Source organism: Buteo buteo, chromosome 20 (assembly GCF_964188355.1).
Source record: "Buteo buteo chromosome 20, bButBut1.hap1.1, whole genome shotgun sequence".
Lineage (NCBI taxonomy): Eukaryota > Metazoa > Chordata > Aves > Accipitriformes > Accipitridae > Buteo > Buteo buteo.
In genome coordinates this window covers 3,414,076-3,432,398 of record NC_134190.1, presented here as the reverse complement: position 1 = coordinate 3,432,398, position 18,323 = coordinate 3,414,076, and the positions used below count along the sequence as shown (strand labels likewise).

The 18,323-nt window shown below is 38.4% G+C and overlaps 1 protein-coding gene across 1 annotated transcript in view; it reads left to right on the top strand.

Annotated features, from left to right (window-relative positions):
- CTDP1 (CTD phosphatase subunit 1) overlaps nucleotides 1-18,323 on the top strand; it is a 114,452-nt gene that overhangs the window by 40,801 nt on the left and 55,328 nt on the right. The window contains exons 9-11 of the mRNA XM_075052092.1: nucleotides 3,426-3,567; nucleotides 5,904-6,134; nucleotides 12,292-12,457. Coding sequence (XP_074908193.1) covers nucleotides 3,426-3,567; nucleotides 5,904-6,134; nucleotides 12,292-12,457 — 539 coding nt within the window. The remainder of the gene's footprint in view (nucleotides 1-3,425; nucleotides 3,568-5,903; nucleotides 6,135-12,291; nucleotides 12,458-18,323) is intronic.

Sequence of the window (18,323 nt, the reverse complement as noted above, 5' to 3'; positions counted from 1 at the left end):
AGCCAAGTCTTTCACTTTCTTTTTAATCCTTTTTCCCCCCGATCTCTTAATCTCAATCTCCTTCAGAACCTCTGCTTTCTTTCCACTGAAACATACCCTGTGTATAAATTCAATACAGCTTTATACTTAGCTATTTCTAAAGATATTTCTACAGTTCCTACTGAGATTATATAAATAATAATAATAATACCTCCTGTGGAAGCCCCCTCTGGCACTGTAAACTGGCTCATTTCCAGCAACTGTTGCATGAAAGTACTCTGGGTTGCTGATGACTTTTGTAACTGATGATTAATTGGAAAACAGATTTCTTGTATCAGGGGATGAATGATCTGGGTGCATTGACCTCCCTTCTTAAAAAGTTTTGCTTTTTAGCCACTTAAAACCTCTTGAACTGCAAAGGTGTGCTGGAATTAACACGGTTGGAGTTCTAAAATTGTTTCCATTGAGTCTTTGTTGGACAGTGGTTTTATTTTTATTTCATGGCAAAATTTAAAATATGGCATTTCTAAATAATTTGTGATTTGGGAAGGGCTTTATCTTTACTCATTTTTGTGCTTGTGTTTATCATGGATTTTTAAATTAACGCTTTTTTATTGCAAAGATACTAGTGTAGAGAAAAGCTTTACATTTACTGTACAGCTCTTTGTCCTACTTTTGCCTGGAATAGAGTTAATTTTCTTCCTAGTAGCTGGTATAGTGTTGTTTTGGGCTCAGTATGAGAAAATGTTGATAACACACTGATGTTTTCAGTGGTTGCTGAGTAGTGTTTAGACCAAGTCAAGGACTTTTCAGCTTCTCCTGCCCAGCCAGCGAGAAGGCTGGAGGGGCACAAGAAGTCGGGAGGGGACACAGCCAGGACAGCTGACCCAAACTGGCCAAAGGGGTATTCCATACCATGGAATGTCATGCCCAGTATATAAACTGGGGGGAAGCGGGGGTTGGGGGGGTTCGCTGTTCAGGAACTAACTGGGCATCGGTCAGCAAGTGGTGAGTAACTGCATTGTGCATCACTTGTTTTGTATATTCCAATCCTATTATTATTGTTGTTGTTGTTTTATTATTGTTATTATTATTTTGTTCCTTTCTGTTCTATTAGACTGTCCTTAACTCACGAGTTTTACCTTTTTCCTTCCGATTTTCTCCCCCATCCCACTGTGGGAGGGGGGAAGTGAGTGAGCGGCTGCCTGGTGCTTAGTTGCTGGCTGGGGTTAAACCACGACACTCTTAAATCCTGAACTGTGTGGAATTGCTTGCATTTGCTGCTGAAAATAGAATAAACGTATTTGTGCACAGAACATCTTAATCTAAATCCAAGAAAAAAAAGTACTTGTATCTAAAGATGGAGGAAAAGGTAGTTCTACTCCTGTATTCTCTTGGGTTTGGGGGAATAAAAGTAGGGAAAGAGAAGCTTTCAGCGCTTTGGTAAAGGACAGTGATCTTCTGCCCTTTCTGGTTTAGTCTTTTGAGTTTACAGAAGTCTAGAAACTGAACTGTCTAACTAGTTAGGTCAATCCTCAACTGTATTTCAGTTGATCTGTCTACCCCAATAGATTCTAGTTCACTTTGTACACAGGCCTTTAGGTATTTGCTGTTAACTGATTCCTCTCATCTTCATGATGATGGGAAGTATGATTGATGTGGAGAAGTATGGGTACTTCAAGACTTTCATTTTAATTGAAACAAGTAAAATCATGTTGTTAAATGACAGTCATGTAGATAAAACTCCAGGGAACTATGTTGAAACCATCAAATTAATTTATTGTCCTTGCCTCCTTGTCAGAATTGTTCTGAAAATTGATTTTTTTTTTTTTTCTGGAGTCTTCGTTCCTCAAAGCACATGTGTGAAAATAGACAAGGGCTCATAAATTCTAACTTTAAATACATTTTTTAAAAGTTAAAAACTTGACTTTAAAATTTTTAATTTTTAAAATTTTTTTTTCTTTAAGTTAATAAGGTAAACTAGACTGGAGTATTGTGTTTTTATATAAGTATCCGCAGGAAGAAACCCCAGGGTCTTTGTGCAGAATTGAAGGGTTTCAACAGGAGTGGGTAGTGTTTGCAGTGATGTATTCTTCACCTTCAGCTCTGAGAGCTCTGCTCTTAACCTAGAGGAGAGGGCCAAGTTGGTAATAGAACTCCTGCCTTTAGTTCTTGATGGTCTCCTTTTATTTGCATTTCTACATAAAAAATGTAGTGCAATATTAAGTGTATTTAAATGTCTTTGCACCAAGACAGAATATGGTTGAATGATTGGGTTTGATAAGCATTTTAAATAATGTGTAAATAAGATGGAATGCTATAAATTACAGGACATAACAAAAGGGAAGAGTGATGGCTTTCAGCTATGAGACAGACTGTCAGATTGATGAGAGTTCTTTTATCACGTTCCAGCTACACCAGTATTTGTGCAGTGTAAAAAATACCATGTGTAAGTGTCAAGCATAGATATATCAGGTCAGGTTTTTCTCTATTGCATATATATTTAATGATTTATTGGCAGATTATACAATTCTGTGTTGTCTCCAAGTGTTCAGTCACTCCATAGATCTCTTTGATAAATGCTGAAACAAGTACCACAATTGGTAATACTAATTTTTTCCAATCAAATAGAAGAAATGCATTCTTGAAACATTTGGACAGTCAGCTGTTTCTGGGAACAGACTACTTCAACGTTCATTTCAACCTTTATTTTATTCACTTCTTTTTGCTTACTGGTTTTGATGCTTGTTGGCAAAGATTTATGGCAATTTTACTGAGTTTCTTTCTTGTTCTGTCTTCTCCAGAGGGTGGAATTTGAGATCACCTGTTACTTGCATGCTGCATTGTTGATGGTTTCATGGGGACTTTGTGCTAGCCTGCCACATTTAACTTCACATTGGTTGTTCCCTTTTGGCACAAAATAATCCATTTGTCGTCTTTGACCCTGCTTCTGGCAAATGGAGGTTGAGTGGGTGGCTGGCTGGCTGGCTGTTAAATGGTAGCATACTGTGTGTACAGGGGACTGTGCGTAAGAAAGTTGTCATGGTAAGTTAGCGTTAGGCTTTAATGGCATTGAAGAGTTGCTGCTGTTCAGACTCTTACAAGTAGAAATGAAGGAAATTAAATACAAAAGTGCATTTGTATTGTTTGTTCAGTTAACATGGAGATGTAGAGGTTTTCCGTATGGATCAATTTTAGTGGGCTACTTCCATGGTGCCAGTGCTTTGAGATGTTACAAACGCCTTCATCCAGCTTGAGATGGAGGTTATCGCATCTTATTTAGAGTCTCACTTTTATCAGTTGTGATTGTTTTGTTGGATTAGGGAGGAGTGTTTTGTTTTTTCTGTAAGACTGATCACAGAATGTTCTTCTTAAACCAGTGTGTACTTAAAGTTATCTTCTGTGTTTTTGGGAACACTGTAATGTTATGTTTGACTTTGTAATAGGCACAGAAAAAGTACGGCAAGCTCAGGACTGCAAGGACCTCCATGTTGTAAACCCCGACTGGCTGTGGAGCTGCCTGGAGCGCTGGGACAAGGTTGAGGAACAGCTCTTTCCCTTGAAGGATGACTACATCAAAACACACAGGTAAGTGGGAACCTGGGGGGGTAGGGGCCATGAATATAGATTATTCATACAATTATGCTAATTTGTGAAGTCAACTATAAAATTGGTTTCTGACAAATTCAGAATGGTGTGCAATGCTTACACATCTTGGGAAAGAACCCTCCATTTTCATCTATGTCTATGCTGCTTGAACTGAAGACTGTTAAGGGATCAGGAGATAGGTCAGCAACTAGCAGAATCGGGAGAAACCTGTGGCACTACTAGTTTCTTTAGCAGTTGTCGTTAGCCATTTTCAGCTGTACCAGTTGACCTTGTCAGTTCAGCCACAAACTAACACAGGGAATGCCACCAAGGCGTAGGATCGTTCATGCTGCCAAATGAAGAAAAAAAATGTACGCACTCCTGCAACATGAAAAACTAGTAAAGTTTGGTAGTGAGGAGGAAGGGAGAAGCAGAAAAATCTAAGAGGGGTTGGAAGGCAGGAAGATAGAAGCACAAAGTGGAAGAAAGAAGGTAGTCAGAGAAGGTCTTGGGGGGATAAGAAGAAGTGTTGAAAGAGAAAGGGTTAAAAATAATCAGTGCAGTAGGATGCCAGCAGATAGAAAGGACAGCAAAAAACTTTATTAACACAGAGGAAGTCAGAGGGCTATTGAGAACAGTCCCCTTTAGGAAAGTGCCATGGATAAAATAACTCACAACAAGATACTGTAGAGCCAGCTTCTGCTTCTTGACTTGTTACCTGTTTGGACAGACTCACACTAATAGTGTCTTGCAAGTCTAACAGAGGACCTTCCCTTCTGTGTTTAGACAGGGAGGGCCATGGCCATAGCATATTGGGTTTTCTGTATTAAACCGATACTGGTGTGATCGACTTGAGTAGGCTAGAGATTTGCTTTCTGCTTAGAAGACGCTAGCGCTTTGAGGGCAGAATGTGCACGTGTAAATCCTCAGGTACTCCGAAGACACCAAAAGTAGAAATGTCTGGAAGTGAGGTCACTTATCAAAGGGGAGACTAGGCAGAGACCCAGGATCCCTAAAACTTAGAAAAGAGGTGTAGCCTACTTACGGCTTGACTGGAATACTTTGTTTTTAAAAAGTGCTATCAGATTTTTTTAATCAAACTTTGGAATATTTCTACGGGATGTTTAATTTTTCTCAGAGGCCTGATGCTGCCAAATTCTCAGTAGAAATCTGGACAGTGACTTGTAAGCATAATTTTTTGCTGTCTAGATGAATTTTAGTCTTTCTACCTATCTTAATCACTCTGCCATTTTATTGAAACATAATGGTAATTTTTCCTACCTTTGTGTTTCAAATACAACACACCTTAACTTCATACTTTCCCTCACCCCTCCCCCAAACATCAGTCAGTAAGACATCTATCTTAATGCAAATACTTTTACTTTATTAACCCAACATGTGCAACTTCTTTGGAAAAATATTTTCTCCTTAATGTAGCTGCTTGATATAGTGATTACTGGCCCAAAGCACTTATGAACTAGGGGAGGGATGAAGTCTGAGAAAATATTTGCATATAAAATGAGCTTAAGAATAGCAAAAAAGAATAAGTAAACTTGAAATTGGTTGACCTTAAGTGTTGATGCTGCAAGGCTACTTCAGAAACATCCACAAAGGCATATGGTAAAAACTCTAGTTTTGTGGCATTTCTGATATCTGTTACAATATAGTTAAATTGCTTTTTCTGTAGCATTGGTTTCATGGTACATAACATGCTGGTCTATTTGATTTTTTTTTTTTTTTTTTTTTTTGTGTGGCACTTCATCATAATTAGATAGTATGTCATAATGGTGATTCCTGCAGACTGATCTCTGAATGTTTCTGCTGTCACTTCTAAAATTATGTTTTAAAATGCAGCAGGGGGATCATAGGTGGCTTGGTATTTTAACAAATGGGTTTGGATGACTTGCAAATTAATACCGTGTGTTTATTTTCTCTCAGAGCCAATTTGGAGAGCAGATACTAAGATCTGATACAATAGCATGCTTTTCTCTTTGTTGCCTATAAGCAGATTATCATGCTACTCTAGCTGTGCAGTTGTTACTACCTGGAAGCAATTTCAGTAACTTTAAGTTAAGACAATTTTTAAGGTACACTGAATAATTTTTTTAATAATGTAAATATGACATTATCCATGTCTTTGCATTTTTCTGTTTTAAATTCAGTGAGGCTTTAATGAGGGTGGAGGAGAAGAAATGTTTCTTCAGAAATCTTCCAAACCATTTTTTTTGCCCCACCCACTTCCTCCTTTAGAAAAAAGGAATGCTTGTTTTATACATTCTGGTTAGATAGCTCATCTAAATTTCTAAAGCAATTTTTTTCTGAACTTCTTCCAACAGAGAGAATAGCCCTGCCACGTTTCCTGACACACACAGCACATTTCAGACAGCTCTCTTTCACCCAACACCCATCCATCCAAAGTCTCAACCTGGTCCTGAAGTTCGACTTTATGATCCTAACACTGGAAAGCTAATCAGGAAAGGCACCCAGACCTCTGGCCAGTCGATGTACATCCAGTCTCCAGCTCCTCCCATCACCTTACCAGTCCACGGTGAACACTCGTCCTTCAGGTACCTAAAGCATAGCTAAGAGTCACTTCAACTGTATTTTCACATGCTGTTGTAAATTTAACTTTTGTTGTCTTTGCATTTGATCAAATTGTCGTCTTTGCTTTAGTTACTTTGTTGCTTTCTAAAAAGCCAAGGAAACGAGTGAAAGTGAGTAGTTAGCTGAAGTGAAATTAGGATGTTAGTATTCCAGATGCTTTTTGTGCCTCACCTAAGTGTGACTAGAAACCTCAAAACAAATAAATGCAGCGTGTAGTTTGTGCACTCTAACGAATGTTAAAATAACTCATCTCTGAAGCAAGGCAGCCTAATGTTTTTTAACAAATCTTAGAATACTGGATTGGTTTTTTTGTCTATAAAATACATCTGATAGCATTTGGCTTTTGTTTATAAAATTTTCCTCTTCACCTAATTCCTTCAAACAGGACATTAGCTTTGTGTTTTGTTTTGAGGAATATCAGAAGTGGTGGAAGAGGGGTGTAGGACACTGAGTATTATTAAATAAGGCCATATGACTGAGTGCTAGTTAATTATCCTTAGATCACTAAAGCAGCAGGAGGAGGAGGCGGCCTGCTTTTTGAAGTACAAAGGCTAGCATCTGGACTTCGTCAAAATTTGTGGATTTGGTTTAGCTACAACGACAACACTTGTCTCTTAAGGATGCATAAAACATCTAAAATTCATCCCTAAGTATCTACATAAAAGATCTAACTTTCTGGAATGCTAACAAGTTTAGCAAGGCTTGTTGACTCCAGTGGTAAAGAAGTATTCAGTCGTGAAGGCAAAGCTTTTCTCTTTGTAAAATGTGATCAAAATTCCTTTGCACAATGTGATCAGAGTATAGCAGTTGTTATAAAGCAATTCAGTTTTCCAAACAACCACAAAAATACAATTATAAAAGCACACAGTTTTCTACCATTCTTCTCCCTCCCCCGCCACTTTTGCGGTGTGTCACTTGTAAAGGTTTTGTATATTAGTGTAGCTTGTTATGTTTCCACTCTATCTTCCTGTTGCTAAATTATTTCAACCTGTGTTTTTTTCAGTTGTCATCTTTTTATAGGCTTTTTCTTATTTCAGCTTCCTTGTTTCTGTCAACACAGGGTTTTTTAGTCTCTTCTGTTTGTGAGGACGTCTTGTTCTCAGTTCCTTTTTAACTGTGTCTTTAAAGTCTGTATGTTACTTTACTATGACATGTTAAATGAACAGGAAAAACTTTAAACTATCAAGACACAGTATGTATCCAGAGAGGAGCTGAAAAGCTTTTGGTTTTTTGTCAGGTTTTGTGGATAGGAATTTGTCTAGAAATAAGTGCTGGGAAGGTTTTACATGTATGTAATTGTCATGACACTTCTAAGATGCTTCAGTATGATGGTTTATGTTGATATTAATGCATCATCCAGTGCTTTAAAAAGAATAGGTTTTGATGTTTGTTCTACATTTGTCAACAACTTAATGAAGAATTTTGTCCATACCTAAGCCTATTTTTCTTTAATGTAGAGGTGCTTCTTCACTTGAACATCTTGCAGAAAAAGAGAGAAATACGCTTCAGTTGTCCTCTTAGTTGAGTTTCTCAGAGCCCCAGGCAGGTTTTGGGGGTGGAGTGAGACTATCTCCTTTCTACTCCCTTAGTTTATTTCACTTAAACATTTTTTTGACTGTCAATGCTCAGGGTTGAGATGCTTTAATCTAAGAAAGTGAATCCAGTTACTCAGTGCTGCAACTTCACCCCATAACCAAGCAGCTGTAAGAAAAGAGATTAGCATAAAATATATGCTAGAAAATAGTATTTTCATCATCATTTCCTGTTGATTTGGTTCTAGTGGTAAAATCAGTGACCTGTAAACACTGATCTCTTAATTGGGGCATGTCTGTGTTCCTCAGAGCAGTTCCATTATCTTCAATTACGATGGTGAGGAGTGTCTTGGTAAAGTCTAGGAGGAAAGCAGCGCAGTGATCAAATACCACTTTAAGTACTTTTAATGGATAGGAAGTACAGTGCAGGCAGAGCATGAAGGCTGTAAAGAAGTAACAAAAAGCCAAATAGGAACAGCTTTGGTGTGTTTTGATTGAGCAAGAGCTGAGGCAGAAGTACTGTATCGTTGCCTTACTTTGTCTTAATGCATACATCAATGATAGCTTTTAAAGAAAGCTTCACATCCAATTTAAAAATTGATGTGATACTTGACTTTAGAGAAAATTACCTTAGTGCAGGACAGACTTCATGTGCTCGTATGTTCAGGTCCTCCAGAAAGATGAGAGTATTTGTAACTAAGCCATTGAATTCAAGCAGAGTTAGATAAAGCTTTTAACACTCACAGCTGCTCCTGTTGTGGGTAGATGTAGTCAAAGCCTCCAATAATCTTCTTTGATTAGTTTCTCAAAACTTCATCTGATCCTGAATTTCAGACAGCAGGCAACAAAACTGCACTGCTGTGAGAGGAAACCCTTGGGTAGATGGTAGCAGCACGTGGCATGGCAATGGTACTCGGTCTCTGACTGTACGAATAGACCTTGTTGTGCTTAGAAGAGAGCCTCTTGCAAGGCTGGTTACTAAAAAGGGCTTCAAGTTGTCCGAGTACCATCTCACAAGAACTGTTTCAGTTCTCACTTTTTTATTTTAGGTTCGACATTTTTAGTTTCTTTCTGGGACTCAACTGGAAACATAATTTAAAATAGAATATGATTAGTTTAAATACGTACACGCAATTTACAGTGAAACTGTCACCAGTGAATTACAGGTGCTTCAGTTAATTTGGTCAACGTTTCATGCGACAGGCATAAATCTTGCTGTTGTGCTTGGCTCTGTGAGACTTGAATACCTGCTTTTTGTCATGGCTGTTGCAGCCTCAGCAGGAGGGTGGCAAAGAGTTTGCGGCTGTACTGGAAGGGAAGGGAATGCAGTGCTGCTTTTGGTGGCTGCTGGCAGCAGGCAGGAGCTCTTCTCTGAGAACAGGAAGGATTCCTCTTTAAAAATAACCTGCGTGGCAGAGCTTTGACACTCTGTACGTATCTCAACAATTTGCATTTTCATATGGAAACAGTACTCTACAAACATTATGGTAAACACTGCAGTTGTAACAGGTCGTGAGATGTGTAATGTAGTGTTGTCCAGAAGAATGCAAATGCTAATGGCATCTTGGACTAGAATAAAGAAAAAACAGTATTACAAGTTAAATTCTACTGAACACTAACAATACACTAACAGATGAGGCAAGGCTTAAATTATGGATATAATTTACATGTGAGAAGTTAAAAGTGGCACTCTGGTTTTAACTAATGCTAAGATGCGCCAAATGTTTGGTTTGAAAAGGTGTGTCAAGCAGGTGGTGTTGGCTGAAGCAATTCTTTAAGATTTGTATAAATTAATTTCACTTATAAAATTTTTGTGTCTTAATTTACATGTTCATTGTTACAATTTTTCCTACCTAATGTTATCAGTCGTGTTATGACAGCAAAAATATGAAGTACCAAATTGAAGTCATGAATGGAATTTAAATATTTTTAACATTTTCATGATGATAATGCTATTTTAGCTTTTGCCCTGATGCTGTATCAAAAAGTGTTAAGATGCTTGTTACTTCCACAAATGTCGAACCCACCCTGCACGTGCATGTCCTTGTGCATTCAACCTGTGCAGGGTTGAATATGGTGTTATTTTTGAAAAAGTACTCATGAATCTCAACTGATTAGAAATAAATGTAAATTCCTGCATTTGTATGTCTTTAAATTTTAATTAACGTAACAAGCAGCTGAAAATGTAAAGTCTGAAAAATGTCTTTGATAAAATAAAAATGTTTCTTACAAACCTTAAAGAAGTCTTTGTTTTATATTGCTTTTTGGAATGCTTTGGTGAGAAGTCCCAGTGTTTCTTATCTAGTAGCAGCTGGAAAATACTGGAAAAAAAAAATCTGACAGAAGCCTTTAGAAGCTATTAATACAGTTATTTTACAGTTAATATTTGTGTATAATAATGTGGTCAAGGATGATATTGCATTGTATTCTGCAAAAGGGGGAGTTCTCGCTGTTACCCATATGATAATATGTTCTTTAAAAATATACTAGATTTATTTCTAGTCTAAGAAAAGCTGCTGGCTGCCTGCTACATATAACTTGTGTATAATTCTCGGCATAGTCAAGCTTGTCATATTTTTAATACAGTTGTGTAAGATGCATATCCCTTTTGTTTGGTCATTCTGTGTTTTACTACGAATGCAAATAGCATCACCACCTTTCTCTTGGCTAGGGTATCTATTAAAAAGGCAAGGAAATCATATTTTAAAAGACCTTTTTGGAAAATATAGTGGAATGCTGTATTTTTTTCCTCCTTTACCTATGAAAATTATTGTCTGAGAGCAGTTTAATAGCAAAAGAAAACTGTGTGGTTGTGTAAAATAGAAAACATTTGGGGGGGGGGGGGGGGATGACAACGAAACAAAAAACTGTTACGCTGTGATGAAAAACTTTAACAGAAAAGCAGTTTGGTTAGTTCATTTCCGCAACATTCAAATTGTTGTTTTGGCTTCATGGGAAATTCCACCATACAGAAATGACAGACTGCGAAGGGGCACATTTCTGCTGTGTTGCTGAGTAGTGCCGAGCTGATGGGGGTCTTCTGCAGCAGATAGTGCAGTTCTGGGTAGCACAGCAATGGCTTGGCTCTCTTCCCCCACCACCCCAATTCAAAAAATGAATTCGCATCTCTTGCACCTACCCATGGGATCTGAGAGAAGAGAGATGTGTATTTAGGAAAATGTGAGCCCTCAAAATGAGCTTCATGTGGCTTTCACATTTCTTACATTCTGGGATTGAAGTACTGATGTAGGAAAAAATCTTGATATTTAGATAACCTTTTTAAGAAGCTGTCAAGTTCACGAGAGGAGAAACGATTTTGTAGAACCTTACCTATGACTGGATTACATAATTTAGTAATGGCTGTTTTGGGTGGGGCTGCTGATCTAAAGCTGTTTTTTGAAAATCCAGGCTTGACGAGAAGCAGCCATCCTGCGCTGAAACTCTTGTCAGCAGAGACCACACTGTACCCTTTCTGAATCACCACCACCCACAGAAACAGCTTGATGGTATCTCACCTGGTGGTTACAGCTTGAAACGGCTTGTGATTTCAAATACAGTCACTTTTATACTTGCTTGTGGTAATCATTCCCCACACATGCAATCTTATGGCTAACATAAATAATTTGAGACCCCTAAGCTTTATGGCCTGAGATCTTTGAATAGGATTCTGGGTGGTGCTGAGCAGCTATAATGTGTTCCAGGAGGTTAGTGTGACAGCCCAATATTCGTAGTTAAACTGTACTGTGTAGCAGTTTTAGCATCTACAAGCCTTTAGTAAAGTAATATTGACAGAAAAAAAGTTACCCAAGAAAGGTAGAAGTCTCCTGCTGTTGTTATAGATATAGTCTATCTTTTTATTACTATTATAATGCAATTCCCATGCAGTTTTGATTATTTTATCTATTTTTATGAACATTTTGACATTCCTTTTTGTATCTGCATGTTCTGATTAAATACAGTAGCTAACAAGGTAATACAATACAAAGAGAAAATGCTACCATATTTGAATACAGTAGCCAAAAAGAAATACGGTCTGTTCTGCATCTTGTCCGGGCTTAGCATGTGGGAAATGTGTGAAGATTGAGGCACAGAAGTGAGCTTTCTACTTGCAAACATCTTGTCTGTAAGGTTGAGAAATAGAAAAGTATACTTTGAAACTCAAGTATACAAGCTTAACGTAGGTCAGGAAAAATATATTAGCATGTAAGGGTTGTTTCCTGAATGATAAACATGTCAAGTGATGGACGAATTCCACCTGAGCACAAACTGTAAAGTTTTTTAAGGGCAATGTATCCGCAGCTACTGAAACTCTTGGCTTCAAGAAAGGCATGATGGTTACTTACAAGAACAGTGGGAAGGCAGGAGAGCGAGTACCTTGTTAAAGGTAGAATAAGAACTTAAGAAGCCATCAGGGTGAAAATAAAAGCAACCATTGGGAGACTTGATCTTTCCTCCGTTGATGAATACAGAACCCTATTAAGTAAAGTTGTAGATATTCAGCAGTCATCAATTGTTTATAGGATTTTATTTCTAGAGAAGCTGTAAATCAAGTAAATCTTTCTTATGTGGGACCCCTGAAATTTTTCAGAGTTGTTCAACCACATCAGCAGCAGATGTTTGAAGAAGATGACCTACCAGCAAGTGAAAATGAAGAGCAGCCTGGTCCATCTAAGCGGAAACGCCAGCCAAGTATGTCTGAGACAATGCCCCTCTACACCCTATGTAAAGAGGATTTAGAGAGTATGGACAAAGAGGTGAGCTTAACTAATTCTGACAGGTTTCTAACATAATGATTGTTAGTTATGCATAATCGTTTAACTTCTGCTAAATTATGCATGTGTGTGAACTGACCTTGTATACCACTACAGTAACTTCTGATAAAAGCCATAGCAGAGTAAGAAGTACAGTTCAGGCTAAAAAGCAGTTATGTTTGGCAAAGCAAACTTGAATTAAGGAGTGGGAGTACTCTTGTGTGTAAGTAAGCCTTTAAAGTAGAACTTCATTTATGCATAGCTTTGTCACATGAAAAGTGTTATCACATTTGCTGTGTGTTTAACTTTGCCAGGTGTCCCTTTAAACTTTTTTTTTTTAAGTAAATCTTCAAATAATCTGGACAAAATCAGTGGTGGGATGGGAGAAGAGAGGTCTGTGGATGTAAAAGGCACAGGCTGTAGACAAGATCAGAGAGCCAAAGGGGAGCGTGGGGCCTCATTATCTGTAGACATGTAATTGCAGTGCTGTTAAATCATAGCGAGCATGGTTCTGCAGCTGAAGGGAGCTTTCTGTTAGAGAGTGAACTGTACTTTTTACATACAAAAACACATTATTTGAAATTCATTGTGAACCTCTAGCAGCTGCCTATTTGTCACTTATCCTTGTGTGCGCTTTTTTCAAATGAAGCCACCATCTTACATAATGTTAAATGATACGTAGAGGAAAAAATACATATCATTGTGCACCATGTTTTTATGAATTCATTACACTGTGTGTGACTTTACTATAAAACCTAGGGACGCTAGCTTGAATTCATCTTTGAGCTTAGATCATTCACTGGAGTGGGTACAGGAGCGTAGAACTTCCTAGCTTCTGGCAGTAAGCTAATGACAAGGTTCTAGCTATAAGAGGCCTCGAGTTATCTTCAGAAAATATAATAAAAGTGTGAGAAGGAAACTGCATATTTCACCAAGGATAGAAAGAGTTTATGTGTACGGCATAGCATAATTTTGAGATATGCTGTTGCTAGAGAGGTCCTGGAGGTACTTTGAGCTGGTATTCTAGGGTAAAGTCCAATAACTTTCAACTGCTGTGGTGATCTAATCTGAATTTCAGATGAGTGCAAGCTTCTAACTGTACCTGGTAACTCTTGGAGTTGATGACTTTTGATTTCTTTTGCTTTTTCGTTCCAAAGTATTTTGTCCATTTGATCTCAGACTTTCACAAGAAATAGTATTTCTTCTTGTCGTGATGCCAGCCCCTGAATCCATCTGTCTCTTCCTTCTGTGTTGTCAGTGGTACTTAAAGCAAATTGTTGTTATGGGTTGTTTTTGTGTACTAACATTTTTCTAATTGTATGGCTTTTGGAAAACATTTAATGAATTGCTGTTGCAGTGTGTGCATTGAGCCAAAAGAAAGTGTGCATGTTTTCCAGAATTACTGCATAAAGTATTTATTGTTCTGTTTTTAAAGATACTATTTAGGGACCTTGTTAAAAATCTGAATATTCTGGCACTGTTCGTTTTGTGATTGATTGCTCTCTATGCTGCTACAGTTAGACCAAAGAAATTAAAGTTTTTCTACCTATCCTGCAAATATAAACAACTTACATTGTGATGATTAAATTATGCTTTTACTTAAGCTGCATCTTATGTTTGGAAATGAGACTACATGAACTTCAGAACAAATGAAGCCCAAATTCCAGTGGATTTTTTTTTTTCATAGTTGACTTAGCTTTGGTTCCAGGAGTATGATTTGAGGTTATAGTTGCTGCCAAAAGCTTTTCCTTCCATCAGCCTCTGTTCCCACCCCTGTGTTTATTAAATTCACATTTCTTTGATCGTGGGACAGCTGAACCAGTAGAAACTCTTCACTTGGGTTTGGTTTGTTTTGTTTTGTTTTGGGGAGGGGGGGGGGTGGTTTGCATTGTTTTGGTGGGGAACAGGGTTGGGAGTTTCTGGTATCATAGCTCCCCGACATGGTTTGATCAAGGATCAAACATTACCACTGAGACATGGAGAAGGGGGCACACGGGACATATATTGGAGAGGTTGAACTGGACACGGTAATGCCAGCAGGTCATCATCTCCTGGGAGCTGACTATAGAGACGGTCAAGGGAGACTAACCTTTGTGGACTAGCCTTGGGACTGCTGGCATCACTTTGGTAAAGATAATGTATTCATGTACAAGTAATGTAAGTAATAAAAGAGGATTATATGGTGTTGAGTGGGAGTACACTTATGAAACAGAGGGAGGACGTGTGGTAACATAGCCCATAAAATATAAAAGTTTAGTGGAGCATACAGAGGAGACTCTGCTGTCAGGAACATTATCAAATTAAGTGAAAATAAGCTTGATAAGCATTGCTGGTTGGTGCTCAGTTCACTCTGGTGACACTGTGACTAGTTTAACTTCCACAGAAAGGTGTTTGCCTGTATCTCATTCTTTATCAAAACATGTTAAAGGGTAAGAACTTTTCTGCAGTCATGTCACTAAGAGATGTGAAATTTCTGCTTTTTGTCACAAAAATGCTTTTGCTTCATTTGCATCCGTTCTAGTGGCTATGCCAGCCGCAAGATCTACAGCTGATTGCAGACCACCTTGGTGGAGTGATGGAGTCTGTTTCAGTCACAATGGTGATGTCTTGCTCCACAACTACCACACAACTACTACTAGCACTACAAGGGCTAGTGCTAAGACGGTTGAGGTTAGGAGTACCTGGTCCAAGAGGAGTGAAGGCAAGTTACAAGTCTCAACTACTGTGTTCCTGCCCCTAAACTGCTGTTGATAATCGTACAGCAAGCAAATTCAGGGAGCTGGTTTGGTCAGAAAAGATCGCTTTCCAGGTTAATCTTCATCATTAGCAGCTTCCTGAAATAACTCGCCGTTGCTGCTTGCATGAGTGCTGGTGCCAGGAGCAGGCAGAAGATGCAAAGAGCTGTGAGTGAGCAGTGAAGGCAGAACTGCAGCCCTCTAGCTTTAAAACTGCATCCTCAGTATTTCTGCTGAATTCCCTGGCAAATTCAGATAAGGACTTTTAGCTTTAGGCACTGTGATTTTTTTTTTTTTCAATGAAACAGGAAATTCAAGTGTTTATATATACTGTTTCTGTGGACATAACGAGCAATAAATAACTCCTTTGCACTTAACATTGAAAGAAAATCTTGCTTTTTCTTTGCAAAAATCTCTGAAAAGGCCACACAGCCCCAAGCAATACAGAATTTGCATGTAGTTTATACATGGGAGAGTTTTGTTAGAAGAATTGAGATGGAAGCCAATAAAGAGAATTTAATTATGCTTTATTCCCAAATTAAATCCCTTTCCATCCTTAACCTATTTAAACATCTGTTTGTTGCTTTTCCTAGTAAAAAAAAAAACAGTATCTGTTCCAATATTCCGTGGGGAAGAACTGCCATGGATAGGCATCTCTACTAAAATTTGATCTTGCATAGATTTTTACCTTTTCTTATTATTTTAGCTGTAGCTGTGCTATGGATACCAAATAAGTCAAAGGAACTGAATAACATCCCAGCTATTGGGTTGTAGTTTAAGGTCACTTAGCCTTTTGTATCTTTTTCAGTGCCAAAGATCTGGGAGACCAGATCCAATGGTAGCTTCTTTTCCCTCTGACATGAGGGACTGTTTGAACTTCAGGAAAGTGCAAGAGCAAGAGTATTCAATGTAATAGGACTGCTGTTCAAAGGGCAATTGCCAAATCAGAGTAAGTGCATAAGGAATGGATCCCTACTTGGGAAATACAAAGCCTGCTAATGCTGCTGCCTCACAGTTGAGAGAACGTTTTCCTCCTTTCTTTTCTGTGCTAGCCAGACACAGAGGCTTTGCAACTGGTTGCTGCTGTTTCTCTGCTATGGCATGGTAAAGAGAAGCAGAATTGAATGCTGCCAGTTAAATTAGCTTGTTTATAGTTATTTTTAAAGGCCTGGATAAACTTTTATTTCTAAATAACTGGTTATCTGATATATAACCTGCAAAAACTTCCTCCATAAAAATGCTTTTTATATTGGATTGTATCTAGTATCCTGTAATCTTCATGGTATGTTGCTGGTTTCACGAAAGGGCAAGTTTTGAAAACCATCTTTAAAGAGGAGGTTTCCAAACAATTAAACACAGTCCGTAATAACTAACTAGAAATCTCTCTTGTCCGTAATACCTGTTCCAGGATGACTTTTGTTTTCTCAAAACCAACGATCTCGTTTACACGGAAGGTATCTACTTTTCCTTTCATTGACTGTGTTGGAAAGTGATAGCTGCAGAAGCCTGTCCTGTAGGGAGAGCAGGCTGGGCTGTCTCAGCAATTCCCGTCCCCCGTGAAAGCAGGGGTCCACTTGCTCACTTGCCATAGAGGTACAGGACTGTTCATTGTGTGCTTTTGGTGCGATTGTGGGGCATCATCGTCCTTCCCCTGGGCTAGGTGGAAGCTGCTGACCTGCCAGTCACTACAATGTTGTGCAGATATGCTGTAGTTTACTGACAAAAACCAGAAAGTGGAATCCAGGATTCAGATGACTATTTGTTTCCAAAAGTAAAATTTATTAGCTAAAGCAAGTTGCGCAAAGGAAGGTAATGGCATACAAATCATGTGAAGACATACACATGTCTTTCCATTCATAATTGATTATCTCAGTACAGGGTGACGTGCAGTTCTCCCTCCCAGAGGTTACTCGTGGATCATCTTGTGAGGACATTTCTTCAGAATTGAGAACTGCTCCTGTGACCTTCTAGCGTATTGATTCCTTTCTGCACTGATACAATTACTTATATGTTTAAAGAAAGCCAGCAAAAATGTCCTATGATTGATATTTAATGAATTCTGTTAATCTTGCTGGTTTAGAAATTAGTTTTATTTCATTTAAGCTATTGTTAATTCCTTTTTATTAAGGATGGTTTTCTTCTGAATTTGTACTCCTAAATGATGTTTGGAGAGAACCTTACGCAACTAGGCTAGTGCCATGTACAGTTACCTAGTCAAGTTGATCTGATCTTAATGCTGTCATGTCCTGTGTGCTATAAATAAGCTGTGTTTGTTTTTACATACTAATTGCTTTCTGATGGACCCTGACTTTGCTCTTCTGTAAAATTTATTCTTTCTTTGTGGATATCTGTTGCAGACCCACAAGGTGATTTTTAGGCCCGTGCATTGTGCTAACTTCTTTTAAAAATGTTTACTTGAATCAGCTTTGTATAATCTTAAAGATTTTTCCCTTTTGTAATCAGTCTCCCTTTCATAATTAGGTTGACATTCTTGTGTATGATAAATCACTTGTCCATGAGAAGTCAGCAAGATCGAGACTTTTCATTCCTCTCTTCCTTTTGGCTGTAAATTATTCTCTTACCTGTTCCTTTAAGAGCTGTGGCTCTTAACTGTGGCTGGCAATACAGTTCCTTTTTTTTATTTTTTCAGGTGCTTTCTAATTCACCAGTCTGTGTAAACTGTAGAAACGCATAGAAAGATTCCAAGCTGCTCCCTTATAAAATGCCAGTGACAAAGGAAAAAGGCATTACCCTCTTGTCTCTTTTTTGTAAATCATGAGCCTGTGCTGAGCTCAAGATCCTGTTCTCTCTTCCTTATAGAGAGGCTGCTGCCACGTCCATGGTGGACTGGCAGTAACGGTGGAAGACAGACGGCCGTAAGTACTCGTATCCGTCACTGTCAACACTCGCAGGACCAGTCTTGGGCAGATCCCCAATATGGGCTTCACTGATGGGAAGCTCAAAAAGGAACTTCCAGGAAGGCAGTAAGATTTCAGTAAGGTTTAAGTAAGCTCAGTAAGGCAGAAAAATTTCTAATTACGTTTTGCAGTGCCTTCTCATCCAAGATGGCCTGGGATTACTAATGTCCTGGAACAGCCGTGCACACGTAGTCTGCTTGTTGTAAGATCCTTATG